General features: G+C 41.1%; 1 protein-coding gene across 1 annotated transcript; it reads right to left on the bottom strand.

Moving 5' to 3' along the window:
• Positions 1-577: 577 nt before the first annotated feature.
• Positions 578-14,149, bottom strand: nubp1 (nucleotide binding protein 1 (MinD homolog, E. coli)). Its single transcript, XM_069675910.1, has 10 exons — positions 14,106-14,149; positions 12,614-12,718; positions 12,258-12,391; positions 11,966-12,034; positions 11,728-11,760; positions 10,512-10,602; positions 10,253-10,407; positions 6,031-6,141; positions 3,325-3,511; positions 578-2,864 (listed from the first exon to the last, which is right to left on the bottom strand). Exons 1-10 carry the CDS (start codon positions 14,134-14,136, stop codon positions 2,812-2,814), a joined length of 969 nt encoding a protein of 322 aa, XP_069532011.1. The 5' UTR covers positions 14,137-14,149; the 3' UTR covers positions 578-2,811.
• Positions 14,150-16,642: the final 2,493 nt, after the last annotated feature.

Genomic DNA, 16,642 nt, shown 5'->3' with positions numbered 1-16,642 from the left:
ATGAGGACCCTGTAACACGCACACACATACGTAAAACACTCTAACAAGACTTGGCAGTACAGACCTTATGAAACTGTTTATAGGTCTAAAACTGCCGTCATAGCCGGAATCATTATAAATGTGTACGTAAAGTGAGGTTTTTATCATTAGAGACCGGTCTCCTCAAGTAATCTGTGAATTATAAACAGATAAAAGGATCCAGTACCTTTTAAAAAAAAAATTTATTTAAAACATTTCCAGTGTATTTACTATGTATGAAATATTTTTAAAGTTATGGGGTGGGGTCCGACTTGGGTTGCTAATTTTGGCTAGCGAATAACTTAATGTGCAGACCATAAGAAATGAACAGCAGACTGCGTCAAGTGTCTTTTGGTACAATGGAATGATGACCAAGCCATCTCTAGGCGACTAAAATGTTACCATTCGCTTTCATGTAAGGGAACCCCTTCAGCGTGATCCTGCTCACCCTGTCGGGGTTCCATTCTGCGATAACCTGCTCACTATACATGAACCGGCTTATTACACAGCTTTTTACTCACATAATCAATTATTTGACACAATATATTGATTTGGAAATTGTTTTATTAAGTTAAAAATCATTATAGTCTGTCACACTCACATTGAGAGCTGCGTCCATAGCTACGGTTATCTCTAACCTTCTTAAAATGAGCTAACCTAGCTGATTGGAGCTGAATCCCGAGCAACGGTCTGTTCTTCATAGTCTGCTATCGAGAAATAACAGACCTCGGAATGCCGTGATTAACCAGTCAGAATCAAGTATTTAACACAGCTGCGTAATAAGAACTTATGAAACACTGTGAAGGTCCTATAGATCACAACTGACGCGTTGCTTTGGTAGGACTTCAAAAGATATCTCTGTGCCCTATAGCATCCCTGATTTGCATGGATTGAGAGTTAAGCTCTACCTACAGTGTCCTCTTTCAAACTTGGAATGATTACAATCAATTAATGAACAAAATCAACTTGAAATGTTACACTTTTCATTCGGAGGACCTGATCAACAAAGTTTAAATCCCATTGATGGTAGCACCCTTCGACTTTGTCCGTGTTAACAGTGAATCATTTGTACGCATGACGACAGAGAGAGCCTGTGGATCGTAAAACGCAATTCAAACCAGTTAAAGGGTTACAAAGTGTCACTACTGCTTGATCTATTACATGATCAGAGATTTAACTTCCCTAAAACCAAATCCCTGACTACAGCACGTATGGTGAAAGCCTTTTTATAAACTTAACTAACTGTATATTCAGTATCTTAATATGCACCACATGAGCCTCACCTGTCTCATACAATGAAACTCTAATTTAAAAGTCCTCCTGACATGTGGGCTGGTCGCCTGTGTCTCTGGCACTGCTCAGTTCTCGTTAAAGGATAAATCTGGTTCCCCTGTGCTGTAGAGCTCCATTGTTCCCAAAAACAATCACAAACAAATTATCATGCCACTGACAGCCATGTTTCTTTGTTATGATGAACAGTGCAGTGCGGTTTATAATGGGTTAATTCCAGTGTTTGGGGTAAAGCGTTACAAAGTAATCAGTTCGAGTAGGCCTACTCAGATTACCGTTTTGTTGTAACAAGTAACGTAACACAAGTAATCCGTTACTTTTTAATAAAAGTACTTCGTTGCTGGAAAGAAAACAAGCCGTATTTCCGGTTTCCTTTTGTAGCCACAAAAAAGAAAGTCCCCTAAGCACTGTTTCTGTTTCTCTCCTACTTCTTGGCAGGTAGCTGCATACCAGCAGAACGTAAACACAGCTCGGGAGGATAATTGCTTGACAGCTCTACTTTAAATCCAAAGAAGGATCTGCAGCTGAACACAACACTGGTGGAGCCAGTGTTGTTTTCATTAAAACAGCTGTGTCTCATACGGTCTGCCTCTGCCCAGTCAGATTGTTAGCATAAAAAAGAGCTGTAAAAGGTTACACTGCGTCTGTTATTAGGCTGCAGAGTTACAGATAAACGAGGTTATGCAACGACGGTAGAGACGATACAAGCAAAGGCTGACGTACAGTAGGCTACGCGCCGTCCTGACAATATCACCGGCATGAGTAAAGAGACGCAAATTTTGGTAACGCAACATGCGTTACTTTGTGTGTGACCCAACTCTGGTCAATGCCACACAAACCTCTCTGCTGCTATGGTTGCTCAATTTAACGCCAAATGTGTGTTACTCGGTTGCTAAAAGTAGACCCCAACAAAAAGCATCACTTACATAGAACGGGGATGTTTAATAAAAATTACAAGGTAATATTCAGGACATGTTTTTAAAGATTTACAATATCAGCGTGAACCAATGGGCTTGTTGCTTTAAGCTATAAAGAGGCTATGGACTACTGACGGCTACTGGTTGTTTTGATGGCTGGTTTTGGTCTTGTAATCAAATAACAAACTGTAAATACGGCGTTTGAATTTGCCTTAAATCAGTTGTAGTTATTCTTCAGTGATCAGAAAGTGCATTACAAAACTGTACTAAAATTGCCATATAGAGTATCCCCACATAGCTGGTTTGAAGCTATGTTTGTGCGCTATATTTACTTCATTACAAAGTGGAACTCGTCCCCATTATCTGAAAATCAAATGCTCAGTGTAATAAGTTTTATTCAGCCACTGCGCTGTAAGGTCAGACCAGCTCCCCCCAAACCTGCTGCCTGTCACGACTCGTAGTAAAGATGTGGAGCTGATCCTGGCAGGGTTTGTCGCTGCTCTCCTGTGTGTGACTTTTATTCAGTAGTTATTCATTTCCACCATCAGTCTCCTCTCACAGGTTTGGTCCGACCATCAGAGCGGGTTCAGGAGGTGCTCTGCTCCTCCTGCGCCAGGTTGGAACAGTAGTCCTGAATCTCTGGTGGAGGAGAGAGGAGAGGAAGAGTGTGAAGATGATGATAGCAGTATACACATGTTTGTGTGTGTGTGCGTGCGTCTGTCTGCCTTCAAAACCCCGAAGTGAATCATCTGATACACAAACCACATTTGATTCTTCAACTTTAATCTCATGCTGTTGTGATTAAATTTCGATCCCCGGCTCTTCCCCTTTAGTCGACTTTGCTTCCCATTTGTGAAGTGATCACTTCTTCTTTCATTACATTTAAAAGAGAATTGGGACATTAAGTAAAACATCCAGTCATCAAAATAATAAGGGACTTCATTGGAAGCCGAAACCTGTCTGTGTGTGGGTCTAACTTCCTTAAATTGAATGAAAAAAAAACCTTCATGACGACGTTAAATTTGATGAAAGGTGGCAAAACGGACACTGGAGATGCTTGTGCGTGGGCGTGTGCGTGCGTACTTCTGTAAACACTCACTCTGCACAATGCTGTGGTAGGCTCGAGTTGCAGGGGAGTCAGGTACTTCATTGAGGAAAGACTTGCCCTCGTCACAGCTTCGTGCGATCCTGGGGTCCAGAGGCACCCTTCCTAAGAGGGGTAGGTTTAAATCCTCGCACATCCGCTTAGCGCCCCCGGTGGTGGGAGGGAAGATCTGCGACGTGCCCTACAAGAGAGAGGACAGAGAAAAATCTTAGTTATGGATGTGTTTTCAGATTCTTTAGACCCTAATCTACACATGATCTGTGCAACTGTACTGAGCTCATAAAAATTCAAATGTAGTCGATTTTATTGATGCAATTTAAAGTGATAATCTCTTAGATTTTCATGTAAATAAATGTCTGTTAAGTCTCTATCTATCACCGAATGAGGTAACACAATGGTGATTGAGCCTATGGCCCACTGATGAAAGCCTTTGCATTTGCAGTATTACAGACTGGGTGTCTGTGGCGACTTTCACAGACAACAGCACCAGCGACGCCCAGTTAGTGCGCTCCCAGGATGCAGGCCTGCTTGTGGTACCTTAAGTCTCTAAGAGTAGTGTTGGAGGTAGAGCCTTCTATTACCAGGCCCCCCTCCTCTGGAACAATCTACCAGTCAAGGTCCGGGAGGCAGACACCCTCTCTTCTTTTAAGAGTAGTCTCTCTCTCTCTCCCTCTCTCTCTCTCTCTCCCTCCCTCCCTCCCCCTCCCTCTCCCTCTCCCTCTCTCTCCCCCTCTCTCTCCCCCTCTCCCTCTCTCCCTCTCTCTCTCTCCCTCTCTCTCTCTCCCTCTCTCCCTCTGTGTTAACATTACTAACCATATATCTTCCCGGGAGTTCTTGTGCTCCCTTGTCTTGAAGGTTCATCAGCCTTCCCCATAATATCATTATCGTTGCTGCTAATGCTAAAAGTAGACCTGTTGACTTCAACTGTTACAATTACGATTACCTCAGCCTTTATCATTACTCTGCTTCTCTCGCTAATTTATTTATTTATTTATTTTGCTAATCTTCACCCTAGTCTACCACTATTATTGGCATTGTAACCATAAGTATGTGTCTGTTGTTGTTCATGTAACAAGGACATATGTTGTTGTGGTAACAAGAACATATGTTGTTGTTGCTCTCTTTGCCTGTCTCTATCCTGCATCTCCTTCTATCCCATTTTCGGCCCATCCAGTCGAGGCAGATGTTCAACATGAGTCTGGTTCTGCTCGAGGTTTCTGCCTGTTAAAAGGAAGTTTTTCTGCCAATGTGCCGAATTGCTTAGTGCTACTCATGGTGGATTCATGTTGGGCCTCTCTTTAAATAACATAACAAAGAGTCGGTCTAGACCTGCTCTTTCTGTAAAGTGTCTCGAGATAACTCTGGTTATGATTTGGCGCTATACAAATGAAATTTGATTTTGACATTTGAGTTAGTGACGCGTTTTCCATCAGCCAGCAGTGGTTGGTCTGCCAGAGAGGGTAGGCGGAGCTAAGCGGCTGCTTTTCCCGGTCTCTGCATGTATTGCGAGTAAACAGTAATCTACTATGGCTGAACAAACAAAGAAAATATGGATGACTACAGATACAACTTCAAAAATGAGCACAAACTCGACGCTCAGATGAAGGCAGACAGTCTAAAGAGGAAAGCGACCGTCAGCGAGGAAAATCAAGAGTTACAACCGGAGCCAAAAGTGGACGTCACACATGCAACATGTCTAGATATCTAGGAAGTGTGCTCCTGCAACTACTGTTTATTGCCATAGGCGCCGCCAAAGAGAACGAAACTGAGATCTTCCAGATTACAACTTTAATATGTGAGTAACTAATGAAATCATTGTGTAAAGATAGTTTTAACGAACCGTTTTGAACCACTCCTAGCTCACAAACTGAAGCTGCTTTACTTTACTAGTTTTTTACATCTCTTATAGATGCGCTTATTTTCACGACGCAAACCAGTGTTCATTTTCCCCAACTATGACAAAACATGCTGTTGTTTCCATAGTATTGTAAACTGCTGACCCGAACAGCTGTTGTGATACCGTGCGCTGCATGCGTAGGTATACAGGGACGTAGAACAAAGTGCCGAATGAAAGGGCTGTCTGACGTCAATGTGAAGCGTTATACAGCATACACTTAAATTGAAATGTTTGTTTATATGTAGGACTCTTTTGAGAGGCTAACATACGTGGTACTCCTGTCCCCGTCTGCAGCAGTTCTTAGCTTAGCTTCCAGGTAGGAACTCTGACGCCTTCTCCTAACAGGGGCCGTTCTGTCATCTACTGTAGCAGTACATTTACTATTGATAAGGAGCTCATGCAACTCCACTTTAAAAAACCCTGAAATATCCCTTTAACTAAACCTTGTCAAAATCAAAGAAGCGGAGGCAGAGATAATTGATCTTTAGGTCATGTTACGTGTCAAGCTCTAAAAACTGCATTTCCCATAATGCTTTTTTTGAACCTCAACGCACTGATCACAGGTTCTACTCCCGCCTGTGACCACATCCTGTCTCTCTTCAGCTGTCCTGTAAATAAAGACAAAAATAAAGAAAGAAAGAACCTGAGCTCTACTCTTCTCTCTAAATGTTGTTTTATGCATCTTGAAAAAAAACAGTTTTTGCACATTGTCATGTTTGATTGAGTGTGTGAAGGTGTGTGTGTGTGTGTGTGTGGCCGTCTGTTAACTTCAGTGTGTGTGCAAACGTCTATCTGTAGATGACCTTGCATTTAGGACAGACGAAGCCACTCATGTTCTCCACCACTCCGATGATCGGCAGCTTGACCTTCTGACAGAATCTGATCTCCTTCCGAACGTCCTGCAAAGAAACCTCCTGAAGAGATGGAAAGACACAGAGAGAGGGAAGAGCGAAAGAGATAGGATTAGCTTAAACCGTTTCCTCTTCCCCTCACGGCTGTTATCATGGTTCCCTTGAGGGGAAACAGGTCCCACGGGTAAATGTGTGGAAACTTTGGGAGTGTAAAAACAAACGATGTGATATCAAGCAGACTGGATGCTTTGCCTGGGTACTTCCCAGCTCGTGTGTGGTTAGTTTTGGTTAAGTGAGAGCAAAAGGAATGAGGAAGTGATTCTTCTGCTGTCTGACCTCATGAGCCCTGGCATAATTAAAGTATGAGGAAATGTTTGTCCGCCGAAGATCAACAAGTACAGAAAAGAACAGTTTAGGTGCACATGTCAACGACTAAAACGAAACAAGGTCACAGTGAGAACAAACATTGCGTACAGGGATAACTCATAACAATCTATTGTAGCATACAGTCAGTGGATGTGTTAGCATTCTTAAAGCTAAACATAGATAAAATCTCACTTCTTACGTAAGCTTCTACTTGATCCTGATGTAAAACTGCAGCGTAGGTCATGTTGTTGACCAGGCAGAGATGTGTTCACATGCAGACTGTGAGTGAGGAGCAGCACGGGAATGAAATGTGTTTACTGTATTCAGTTGATATGACAGAGTAGCACATGTGCAATCTGCTGTTTACAAAATAAGGAGCTCCAGTGTGGCTGCCACTGGGTGGAATTCAGGAGAAAATACCCCTTACCTGTGCATATCCAGTGTCTGGGCTACATAGTAGGCCTACTGGAGCAGTCTGTATAGCCGCTTTCCCACTGGTCAAAAAACCCATGAACACCTGCTAACACCCGGCTTTTTTGCTTAACAGGAAAAGTTACAATCGGCATTCAGACCCGGGTCAAATGACTCTGCAGTAGACCCCGGGTAATTATTGCCGGGTAATTAACCCGCGTCGACACGCAAATCCCCAGCGCGATGATATGCTCCGTCAGTAACTTCTGCAACTTATCTCAGCTACAAATTCTGCCCGTCTCCGTCCGAGCAGCGCTCGAATTTAGTCCAAATTTGTCAGCAGCGGGTTTAAAGCGCAGACTGAATGAGTAATAGATACAATAAAGACCTGACCACTGTAACATCTGCACTGTTTACTAACCCCGTCTCTGGCGCATTTGTGACGTAGAATAGAAGAAAAAGAGACCGACAGGAGTATACTTCACTGGCACTGGGAACAGAGACAATCAGCATTCATAAGCAGATCTTCAATGTCAATTGAAGTCACGTAAAAGCGCTAGATTGAGGTGGGAAAGGGGTATACGTCTCATATAACACTGTATTGGTTAATCTAGTGTCTGTATCTTTATATATAGTGATGTCAAAGTGTGTGTATGCGTGTCTGTAAAGTACGGTGGCCGGCTGGGGAAAACGCGCTGCAACAGCCAAAACGATTTCGATTAGAAGAAACGAGCTGCAAGTTCAGAAACGATGTAAATTCAAAAACACAAGCAAAAGTCCAAAACAAATTCAACGACGGAAACGCGCTGCAAATGAAAAAACCTGCTGCAAAAAGCCAAACCAAATACATTAACATCAAACGCGCTGCAAATACAGAAACGATGCAAAGTCAAAAAGACACAAACCCAGAAAACACATGCAAAAGAAAAATGCTGCAAACACAGCCCTCACAACGGAAGTGCTCCAGGCCTGTAGGGGGCGCTCGGTGTGACAGGTTTATTATTAACGGGAGAGAGAGGGAGACGAGACAGTGAATTTATTACCTCTCAGACTTTCTAATGTTAGACGCTGCTGGAGCGGAGAGTCTCTGTTGGTCATGTACTACTGACAACTTTAAAACATGAGCACAGAATTCACAACTTTTGTTGAGACACTGCTCCTGATCAACTGATAGCTTTGCTAAAGTAACCGCTGTTAATTGTAGCTTCTGTTAGCGGTTCTTTATGAGGGTTTGGAAAGAGAGGATCTGGAGCCGACTTCAGCGCCAGAGACAGGGTGCCTAAGCCAACTTATGCTGTTTCCTGATTGGCTGAAGTGAAATAGCTACATCATTCCGTTCTCAAACTGCATTCAAAGATTTTACAAGTCAAATCTTCTGCAACTCCAGGCAACGGCTTGAGACGCTCTGCAACTAACCACACACACACACCACACACACACACACACACACACACACACACACACACACACACACACACACACACACACACACACACACACACACACACACACACACACACACACACACACACACACACACACACACACACACACACACACACACACACACACACACTGTTCCGGTCGTACAATCAAAGCAGAAGTCCTTCAAAGCATGTGTGACAGTGTGCACAGCCTAGATACCATAGAACCTCAACAACAGCAGAGGAAGGGGGCGTTTAAATGCACATGGTTTATTTCATCTTCCGCAGAGCTGCTCTGTATTTTTTGTAGCGTTGCAACCTTTTATTGTGTTTTGTGTAAACTAAATATGCTGGAGAATTACTTAATACAGGGTAATACTGTCACACAATAGCCATTTTATGAGGTCATGACAACAGCATCCTCTTTTGGATGCATTTTGCAAGTCTTGTGAGCATTTCTTCTTCAATAATTCTGAAAAAGATCGGTGAAACATCTACACGATTACGGCTGAAAGATTACTTTGGTTCATGTGAATTTACATTTTATCATTTATAAATCCTTTTGCAGTAGCAGAAAACAGAATCTCAGAACCCATCGGCTATTATCCGACGATGATGTAGTCTTTGGGAGCAACGCTAAACATGTTGGGCATGCCTGGTTTAGCCAGCGTTAAGTGACTTCCAGCGAAGACTTCCTGCATTGTTTACAGTCCGGTTAGCAACTTGAGAAGCGACCGTGTGTTCAGATCAAAAGTGAAGTGAATTTCGTCCGTCCAGATTTGTCTGAAAAAATAAACGGCGTCATTTCTTGGTTCATTAAATCTCCCGGAGGAGCGCCCGTTCATCTGTCTCTAAATAGTAAGTTACACAGAGGCTGCACTCTGGCTAACGTCAGCGGTATGAACTCCCAAAATGATTTTCTTATGATTCACTTTAATACCGGGTCTTAAGTTTGCTGCAGTAACATCATGATGCATATTAGAAACATGTCAATATGAAGCTTTGTCAGGTCTGTCCTCAAGAGGAGAAGAAAACTACTTTTAAAATGCTCGTTTGATGAACGGAGGTCGGATCCATCATTGCTGATGCGTTCGAGGAAGTCGGGAACTCTGAACGGCTTTCATGACACAGCATCAAGCAAATTTATCTCAAGTTAAATTTTTGAGCTAGAACAGTTAGCTGTTAGCATGCAGATGTTTGTTTATACAGATTAATAAGAAGCTAAACTGTTGTCAGATGACGCTGATGGGAGCCGGGATGACATTACGGTGGATTACGTTCCACCTGCTTTGGTCTCTACACGGACTGTTCTCTGCCTAAGCTGCGGCCTGCTTATACTGCTTGGACTACAAAAGTACTACAAATAGAAACCAGAACACTTCCCGTACTGCAATCCAGTCGCACACCTACAGACACTACATTTTTAAGTAGAATCTGTAAAGAGAGGTTAGGGAGAACGCAATGTTAACCGCATAAGATGTGAAGTGCATCCTGGGAAATATGCATTAAGTGATAACATGTGGACTAACTGCCAAATGCACCTGCGATTTCTCAGATTTTTCTTCCATTCTCACAAACAAGTGGTAACCACCCGCCTATAGATGTGTGTGAAGCATTCCGTTGGAGGACAGGGCTGAAGCCAGTCACAGCAGTAGTCGAGCTTTGCTAGTTGCGTCTTGAGTCAAGGGTTTGATTCTCACTTTCTTTGAGGAGTAATGTTGAGAGTAAAAGTCCCAACGGGCAGAGATAAATAAAGACCCACCTACTGCACAAACAACTCCACGGGGGGTTGAAATGAATTCCAGGAAATGCAGTGACTGCTAACCAGTAGTCAAATCAGTTTGCGAAAGTAGACGCAGACAACGTTTGTAGGTGGAATTTCCCATAACAGATGCTGTAAATGCATTAATATTAATAACTGCAGTGACAGACAAGGGGGAGGTCATCTGTCTGAGCGTGTGTGTTGGTGCTACCTGCGGTGTTGTGATGATGACAGCTCCGTCGACGTGGGTGGAGCTTAGGTACTGGACGATTGACAGGTGTTCGTCTGAGGTGCCAGGGGGCGTGTCCACGATGAGGTAATCCAGATCACCCCAGTCAACATCCCTCAGAAACTGCTTGATCATGCCTGATGTTAGACAAACAATACACACAGGTTAAAGTGGTATGACAAAGGAAAACTAAACTCCAATTTTACACACACACAGATTAACACGCATACACACACAATACCATTCTTCTTGGGTCCTCTCCAGATCACAGCATCATCAGGGCTACTGAGCAGGAAGCCGATGGACATGACTGCCAGGTTGTCCTCCACATACTGGAACATACACACACATACATTAATTATATATGCGTAACCAGCAAGTAAAATCCAAGCCACTTCTATTGATGATTGGGTGGTTTTTTTCTCCTTTAAATACGTCTAAAAAAGTGGGATCGTCTTACATTTGGGGTCTTTTAAATATAAAATATATGTTCCCGACAGCAGACGGTGCCTCTTAGCTGTAAAGTGAGTGGGTCCCTTATGACTGAGGCCAGCCGTCGCTCACAACTGCAGAGCAAGGACGATGAAAGATGGAGAGACACGGAGATCGTCCGAAGCAAAGTGGCTCAAAAGTCGGCCAAGTTAACCAACAACTGAGGCGGAGTAATGATGCTAATTTTAAGGTAATTGTTATCAATGCAGCAGAGTCGTCAAACAACTGCCAAGAGATATAGTGCCAAGACGGCGAGCCCAAACAGATGCTAACAGCCTTAGCTAACAGAGAAAATCATGTATGTACAGCCTATCTTCTGTGTTTTCATTGTTGTCGACGTGTTGTGTCTGTAACTTTTATGCTGCTGTCTTGGCCAGGCCTCCCTTGAAAATTAGATCATTGATCTCAATGGGACTTAGCTGGTAAAATAAGGGTTAAATAAAAAATAAAATTGATTTAATTTAATTTAATTTAAATCTGACAATTTAATCTAAAAGATATTGAAAACATGATTTTATTTCAACAGTGTTAAAAACAACAACCTCGTTTGCTTCAATGTGTTTGTATTACTTTTAAAATAACATTTTGTTTTCTTTATAAAAAACAAAATTTGGTCTTAAAAAAGTATTTTTCCAAAATTTGTCTTGAAGGGGGGGTCGTCTTATATTTACGGTAAATGAAATATATTACATGGAAAGGTAAAGGTCATTTCCCCTAAAAGTCCAAAAAGAGAGATTTTTTATCTGACGTTGTAAAATTAAAAATTAAGAATATAATTTTTTTTTTGCATCTAATAGTTTTAGATACAACTACCAGTTTGTAAAACGGATGTTAGAAGCACTTGAATTTTCATTTACTTCTTCTTTTCTTTGAGTATAGCAGTCATACTGACACCATGCAAATGCAAATTCTCAAAAGAATTAAATGTTAAAAATACTTAAGTAATTCTGTGTAAATTGCCTCACCACAGGAGACCAGCCTGAGCCGCTCTGGTGAACCTGTGCAGAAAGAGAGAGAGAGAATAGATGACAGCTGTGCCCTGAAGTCAAAGGTTTATGTCCTAACTGGGAGTAAATGATGTCAGAAGAATCCCAAACTGGTCTAGATCCTTTGTGCTTATTTGTGGTATCTAACTATTGTCTATTATATGCTGCTTGTGCTATAACAAATCAAATCATATGACTTCACAACATTTCTGCCCACCTGTTCTCCCTCTAAGCCCATGATCCGAGGAATGGATGGGCCACAGATATCTACATCCAGAAGGGCGACCTTAAAGACAAAAAACAAAGGTTTGTTAATTCTACACTCTTTTGCAGTGTTAGAAACTCGTTAATTTTTCTTGAGCCGGCAAGGTCTGCAGGTATATTGAACTTTATGACCTTAAACCTCACTTAAACAAAGCCTGCAGTGACCTCTAGTGGCATTTAGCTGCAAAGACGTTATGAGAGCACACTCCTGGCTCGTGGCTTGTGTTGCAAAACCAGACTATTACCTCCTTTGTGCCGTCATTCGCCAGGGCATGAGCCAGGTGAGCGCTGAAGGTGCTCTTTCCCACTCCTCCTTTTCCAGACAACACCAGGATCTTGTGTTTGACTGTTGACAGCTTGATTCCTATCTCTGCTATGGCTGGAGATGAGACAAGGTGGAGGAGATGAAACATGGAGATGGGCAGCAGCACAAGAGAACTCATGAGAACAAAACATGGGTCCACTGAAGATAATAAGCTTTTCTGCACAATTTTAATCAGGATTACAACTGTTGTTCACGACTGATTCCACTTGGAGTTGTTGAGCTGTTTAGCCTTACATCAAATTATTATAATGTCAAGATGTTGTAAAGTCTTCTTACCAGGGTCGGGGGCCTTGGTGGCTCCAGAAGCACACACTTTCTGGTTGGGACAGCCCTGACATGTCGATGTCTTCCCGGCTTGCTCACTCTGTGTACCCGGGCAATCTGAAAGGACTTGGCTTTATTAGATCATCCCAAACTTAACAGAGCCCATTACATATTTTTTAACCTTTACAACAAGGCTTTTTATTACCATTCCAGTAGAGACGCCAGAAATGACTAATATATAAAACTATGTCAAGTTTAATTTTGGGAAAATGTGTATAAACTCTTTCACAAGGTCCGGACAATATGTATCATTATTTGATGGAGTCTTACAGCCTTAAAAAAACAAACATGAACTCTTGGGTTCTAAATATTTAATCACATTTTAATATCATAAAGCTTAGGCCTAAATAGAGGAGGAATAAATATTAAAATAAAAATAATACATACTTTCTTATATTGTTAATACAATTGTCAAATGTCTTTGATGGTTTTTGTAACGCACACATAACATGGCCACAATGCAGAACAGTATGATGAAATTCGTTGCGTGATCTTGAAATGTCATTGAGTAACGGTTATTTTACACACTGCTTCTGGACGCTGATAACTTTGTCACAATCAATGCATTCATGTGGCTCGGAAAAAACGTAAAAAGTAGATTCGACTGGGAAAATAAACTTGAAGGTTCCCTGAAGGCGGAAGAACAGCTAAAAAGGCGGAGAAAAGTTTGGTAGCCGAATCTTGCCGATTTGACAGAAATGACGTCTTATTATTTAGAAACACGCGCACCAAAGTAAACGTTGGCTTGATCATTTTAAACTTATTGCATATTCCCCTTTTTGGGCTCATTTGTCACCTGTCATATGTCAGGTTGTAACAGTTGGTTGCTCTGAACAATTAAATATTTTTCTAAAAACATTTTTTTATTGCGTCCATGTCGTTTCCATAATACGAATTTAAGCTCCTGAACACACCATTGTCGAAGGAACGACATGCCAACTTAAGAACTCCCAGCAACCGAGGAGCACATGAATGAAGGCTATGATACAGCAAATTTTAAGTCGTATAGTGTCAATTCAAAAAACAAATACTTTCAGTACGGTTTATGAAGCCTTTTGTCTTTGTCATAGCTATTAAGGCGAAAGCTCGCAATTTCTACAATGACCTTAATTCGTTTATTTAACGACTGTAAGAAAAAATATAACTGCGTCACTAAGCTGTATGGTTCATATAACGCGTGATTTTATCTAAAAGACCCCAGCCGTAGCAGTTCATATGCGTATTTGATGATTGTTTAGCTGTCAAATAATTTTTCCTGGATATAAAACCCTGAAAGATAACATGAACATAGCAGTAAAACTACAGTATTGTCAACAGACGTGCTTAACAGCAACAGTAAAACCTTTATTCGCAACCTTAAAGTAAAGACAACATTACAAAAAGCCCAAACTAAAGTGTCAACATATCTTTTGATTTCAAAAAAATGTTTAGTTTAAAAACTCACGTTCAGGTGCATTATCTGGTACGTCTGACATTTTCGCAGGTCTGTCCTTCTGTTAATGTCTTCCCCCTTAAAAGTTCCGGATACGCACATCATCATTGTATAACCCACGGGTATGAAGTCATAATCTTGAAGGGAAAATACTGAAAATTTTCAAATTATTTTCCCTGAACTAAATTGTAAAAAAGCGTAAATAACCCCCCTTAAGTGGGGCGAAAGGCATTGTGAGTGTTGCCAATAAAACATGACCTAAAACAAACAAATTGGGGAATTCACTAATAATTTGTAATACTTCAAAATTAATTTTAAAGAACTACTTGGATCATCTGATGCAACTTCGATAGTTCGACATGACATTTTAACACAATAAAAAAACAACAGGAATATATCTAAAAAAAAGTCTCAATTTATATAAATTATAAGCATGTTTTTTATGTGTGAATAGGATGTTTTAGTTACACCTCAACAGAGAATAAAGACATACACAATTTAACTTCACATTGAACTAGCAGCAGGAAGTGAATTGTAATAAAACTAGTGTGATTACTGGAGGCTGACTAACTGTGTCAACAAGGGGGTGCTGTTGATTAGCAAAACACACACGCGCGCACACACACACACACACAGACTGAGTTATGGGCTTGTATTTAAGTTTTGTAAAACTCTTTAAAGCTGCTAAAAAGAAAGGCAAAATTGAGAACATGTGGTTTCACGCAATGATGATTACTTTTACAATAGATACAAAGTGTATTATAATCAAGCACACCTCTGATGCTGCTCTGTCTGTGATAATAATATTAATTATGTTTGCATGTTTAAGGGACATTTGAGCATGTCACATGTGATAAAGTTGAGCATCTCTCTGGCATTGTCGGAAAAGATGATAGGCCGACATGAAATAATTTGTCTGGCTTTGCCATCAAAGACTTAGGAGAAGTGTTATGTGTGCACTTGTCTGTAGCTTTATTTTGTGTGAGTTAAACATCCCTTGATATTTGTGGCTTGTGTAATTGTCTTAAATATCCTTTTCAGTATATGTAAACTCACACATTTATGTTTTTAATGTGTAAAGTTCTGTATTAGTGTCCCTTTATGTCTGTGCGTGTGCCCGTGTGTGTGCCTTCCCCCTCCCCCAATTGTTTGCACTGTGGAGAGTGTGTAATGTGATATTTCTCTTTGTGTTAGCCCATCCGTCACCAACTGACAAACTTATTCAAAGTCAGCTTCATTCACAGCTTCCACATGGACTGTATATGGAGATTATCTTCATATATATGTCAACTAACGGTTAGCCAGTGTACTGAAACTAAATTACTTTACTATGTTGTCTTCCATTAAATGTGTCTTATGTCTCATGCTGTATGAACTTGTATTGGATTGGTAGATTCAGATGGGGCTGTTATGAAAGGACATTTAGGAGGAGAGGTTGCAGAGAGACAAAATAGTGAGGAAAGCACTTGAGTGGAAGATAGGAGAATCTTGTGAAGCAGATAAAAGGGACATCAAAAGGGAGATAGGCACAGAGGTTGAAGCAGACGTAAACAGAGTGAGCAGGGGATGCAGCACGGAGAGAGAGAGAGCAAAGACAGGGGTGTCATTACTCGTGTAATTCATCCCTCGAGGCTACATGAAAGTCTGAGCAGTGAAAAACAACAGTGCAGGTGGAGACTGCACTTTGGAGGAGTAGTTTTGTGAAATTGCTATAATATCCTTCCTCTTTTCCCCCATGCCTCTCCAAACCCTTTAATGGAAGTACTAAAAAGGATGAATTAGCTTTTGAAAGGAAAGGAAAGACACTCAAAGACATTATCCTACCCAGAATGCTCTGCTAAATCCCTAGACAGGTAGAAAACAAACTTTACGTCACCTATTTGGCACTCTTATCCACTTGACACCATGACTTCTGGACTGGATGAGCCTAGAGGGGAATTAAGCTGCTATTGTGGTAGTAGGTATCGACGAAAATATATAGTAGGCTACATGAGTATATTATGTATTTAATTCATACTTGAACACATACACATGAATGACTATAGGGAAAAAACAATTGCTACATTTTCTTGTTAAAATTGTGCCGAATGCAAGCAGTTAATGTAACCACAATGGACCAGTTGATTAGCCACGGTTTGACAACAGCTAACATTAGCATTCAGCCACTTACAGGATAGTATCCGCATTAGCTAGGAAGTAGCTGAAAGCTAAAACTGGTAAGTTTTTTTTGGTATTAAACGATACAATAGGAAAGGTGTAAATTCCTAGCTAACTTAATGTTAGCTAACGTAATGTTAGCTAGGAAGTGGCTGAATGCTAGATTTAGCTGTTGACTTAGGATGGCAAATGGGCTATCAAATATGTGGCCTGAGGTCACTGAAGATGTGAACAGTCATATAGTTTTATATAGTATTTCATATAGTATTTATTAGCTTATTAATCAAGAGGCCTGTTAGGTACCCTACATACAGCTTACAAAGAGGAACACAGCAGTGACAAAGCATACAGCATCTGAGCATCCACCCTAAGCGTGAAATCAGGAGAAAATG

This window comes from Semicossyphus pulcher, unplaced genomic scaffold (genome assembly GCF_022749685.1).
Source record: "Semicossyphus pulcher isolate SPU_LCO1_2020_fin unplaced genomic scaffold, fSemPul1.0.p SCAF_25, whole genome shotgun sequence".
NCBI lineage: Eukaryota > Metazoa > Chordata > Actinopteri > Labriformes > Labridae > Semicossyphus > Semicossyphus pulcher.
Note: the sequence above shows the minus strand (reverse complement) of the source record. Positions and strands in the feature narration are given on the sequence as shown.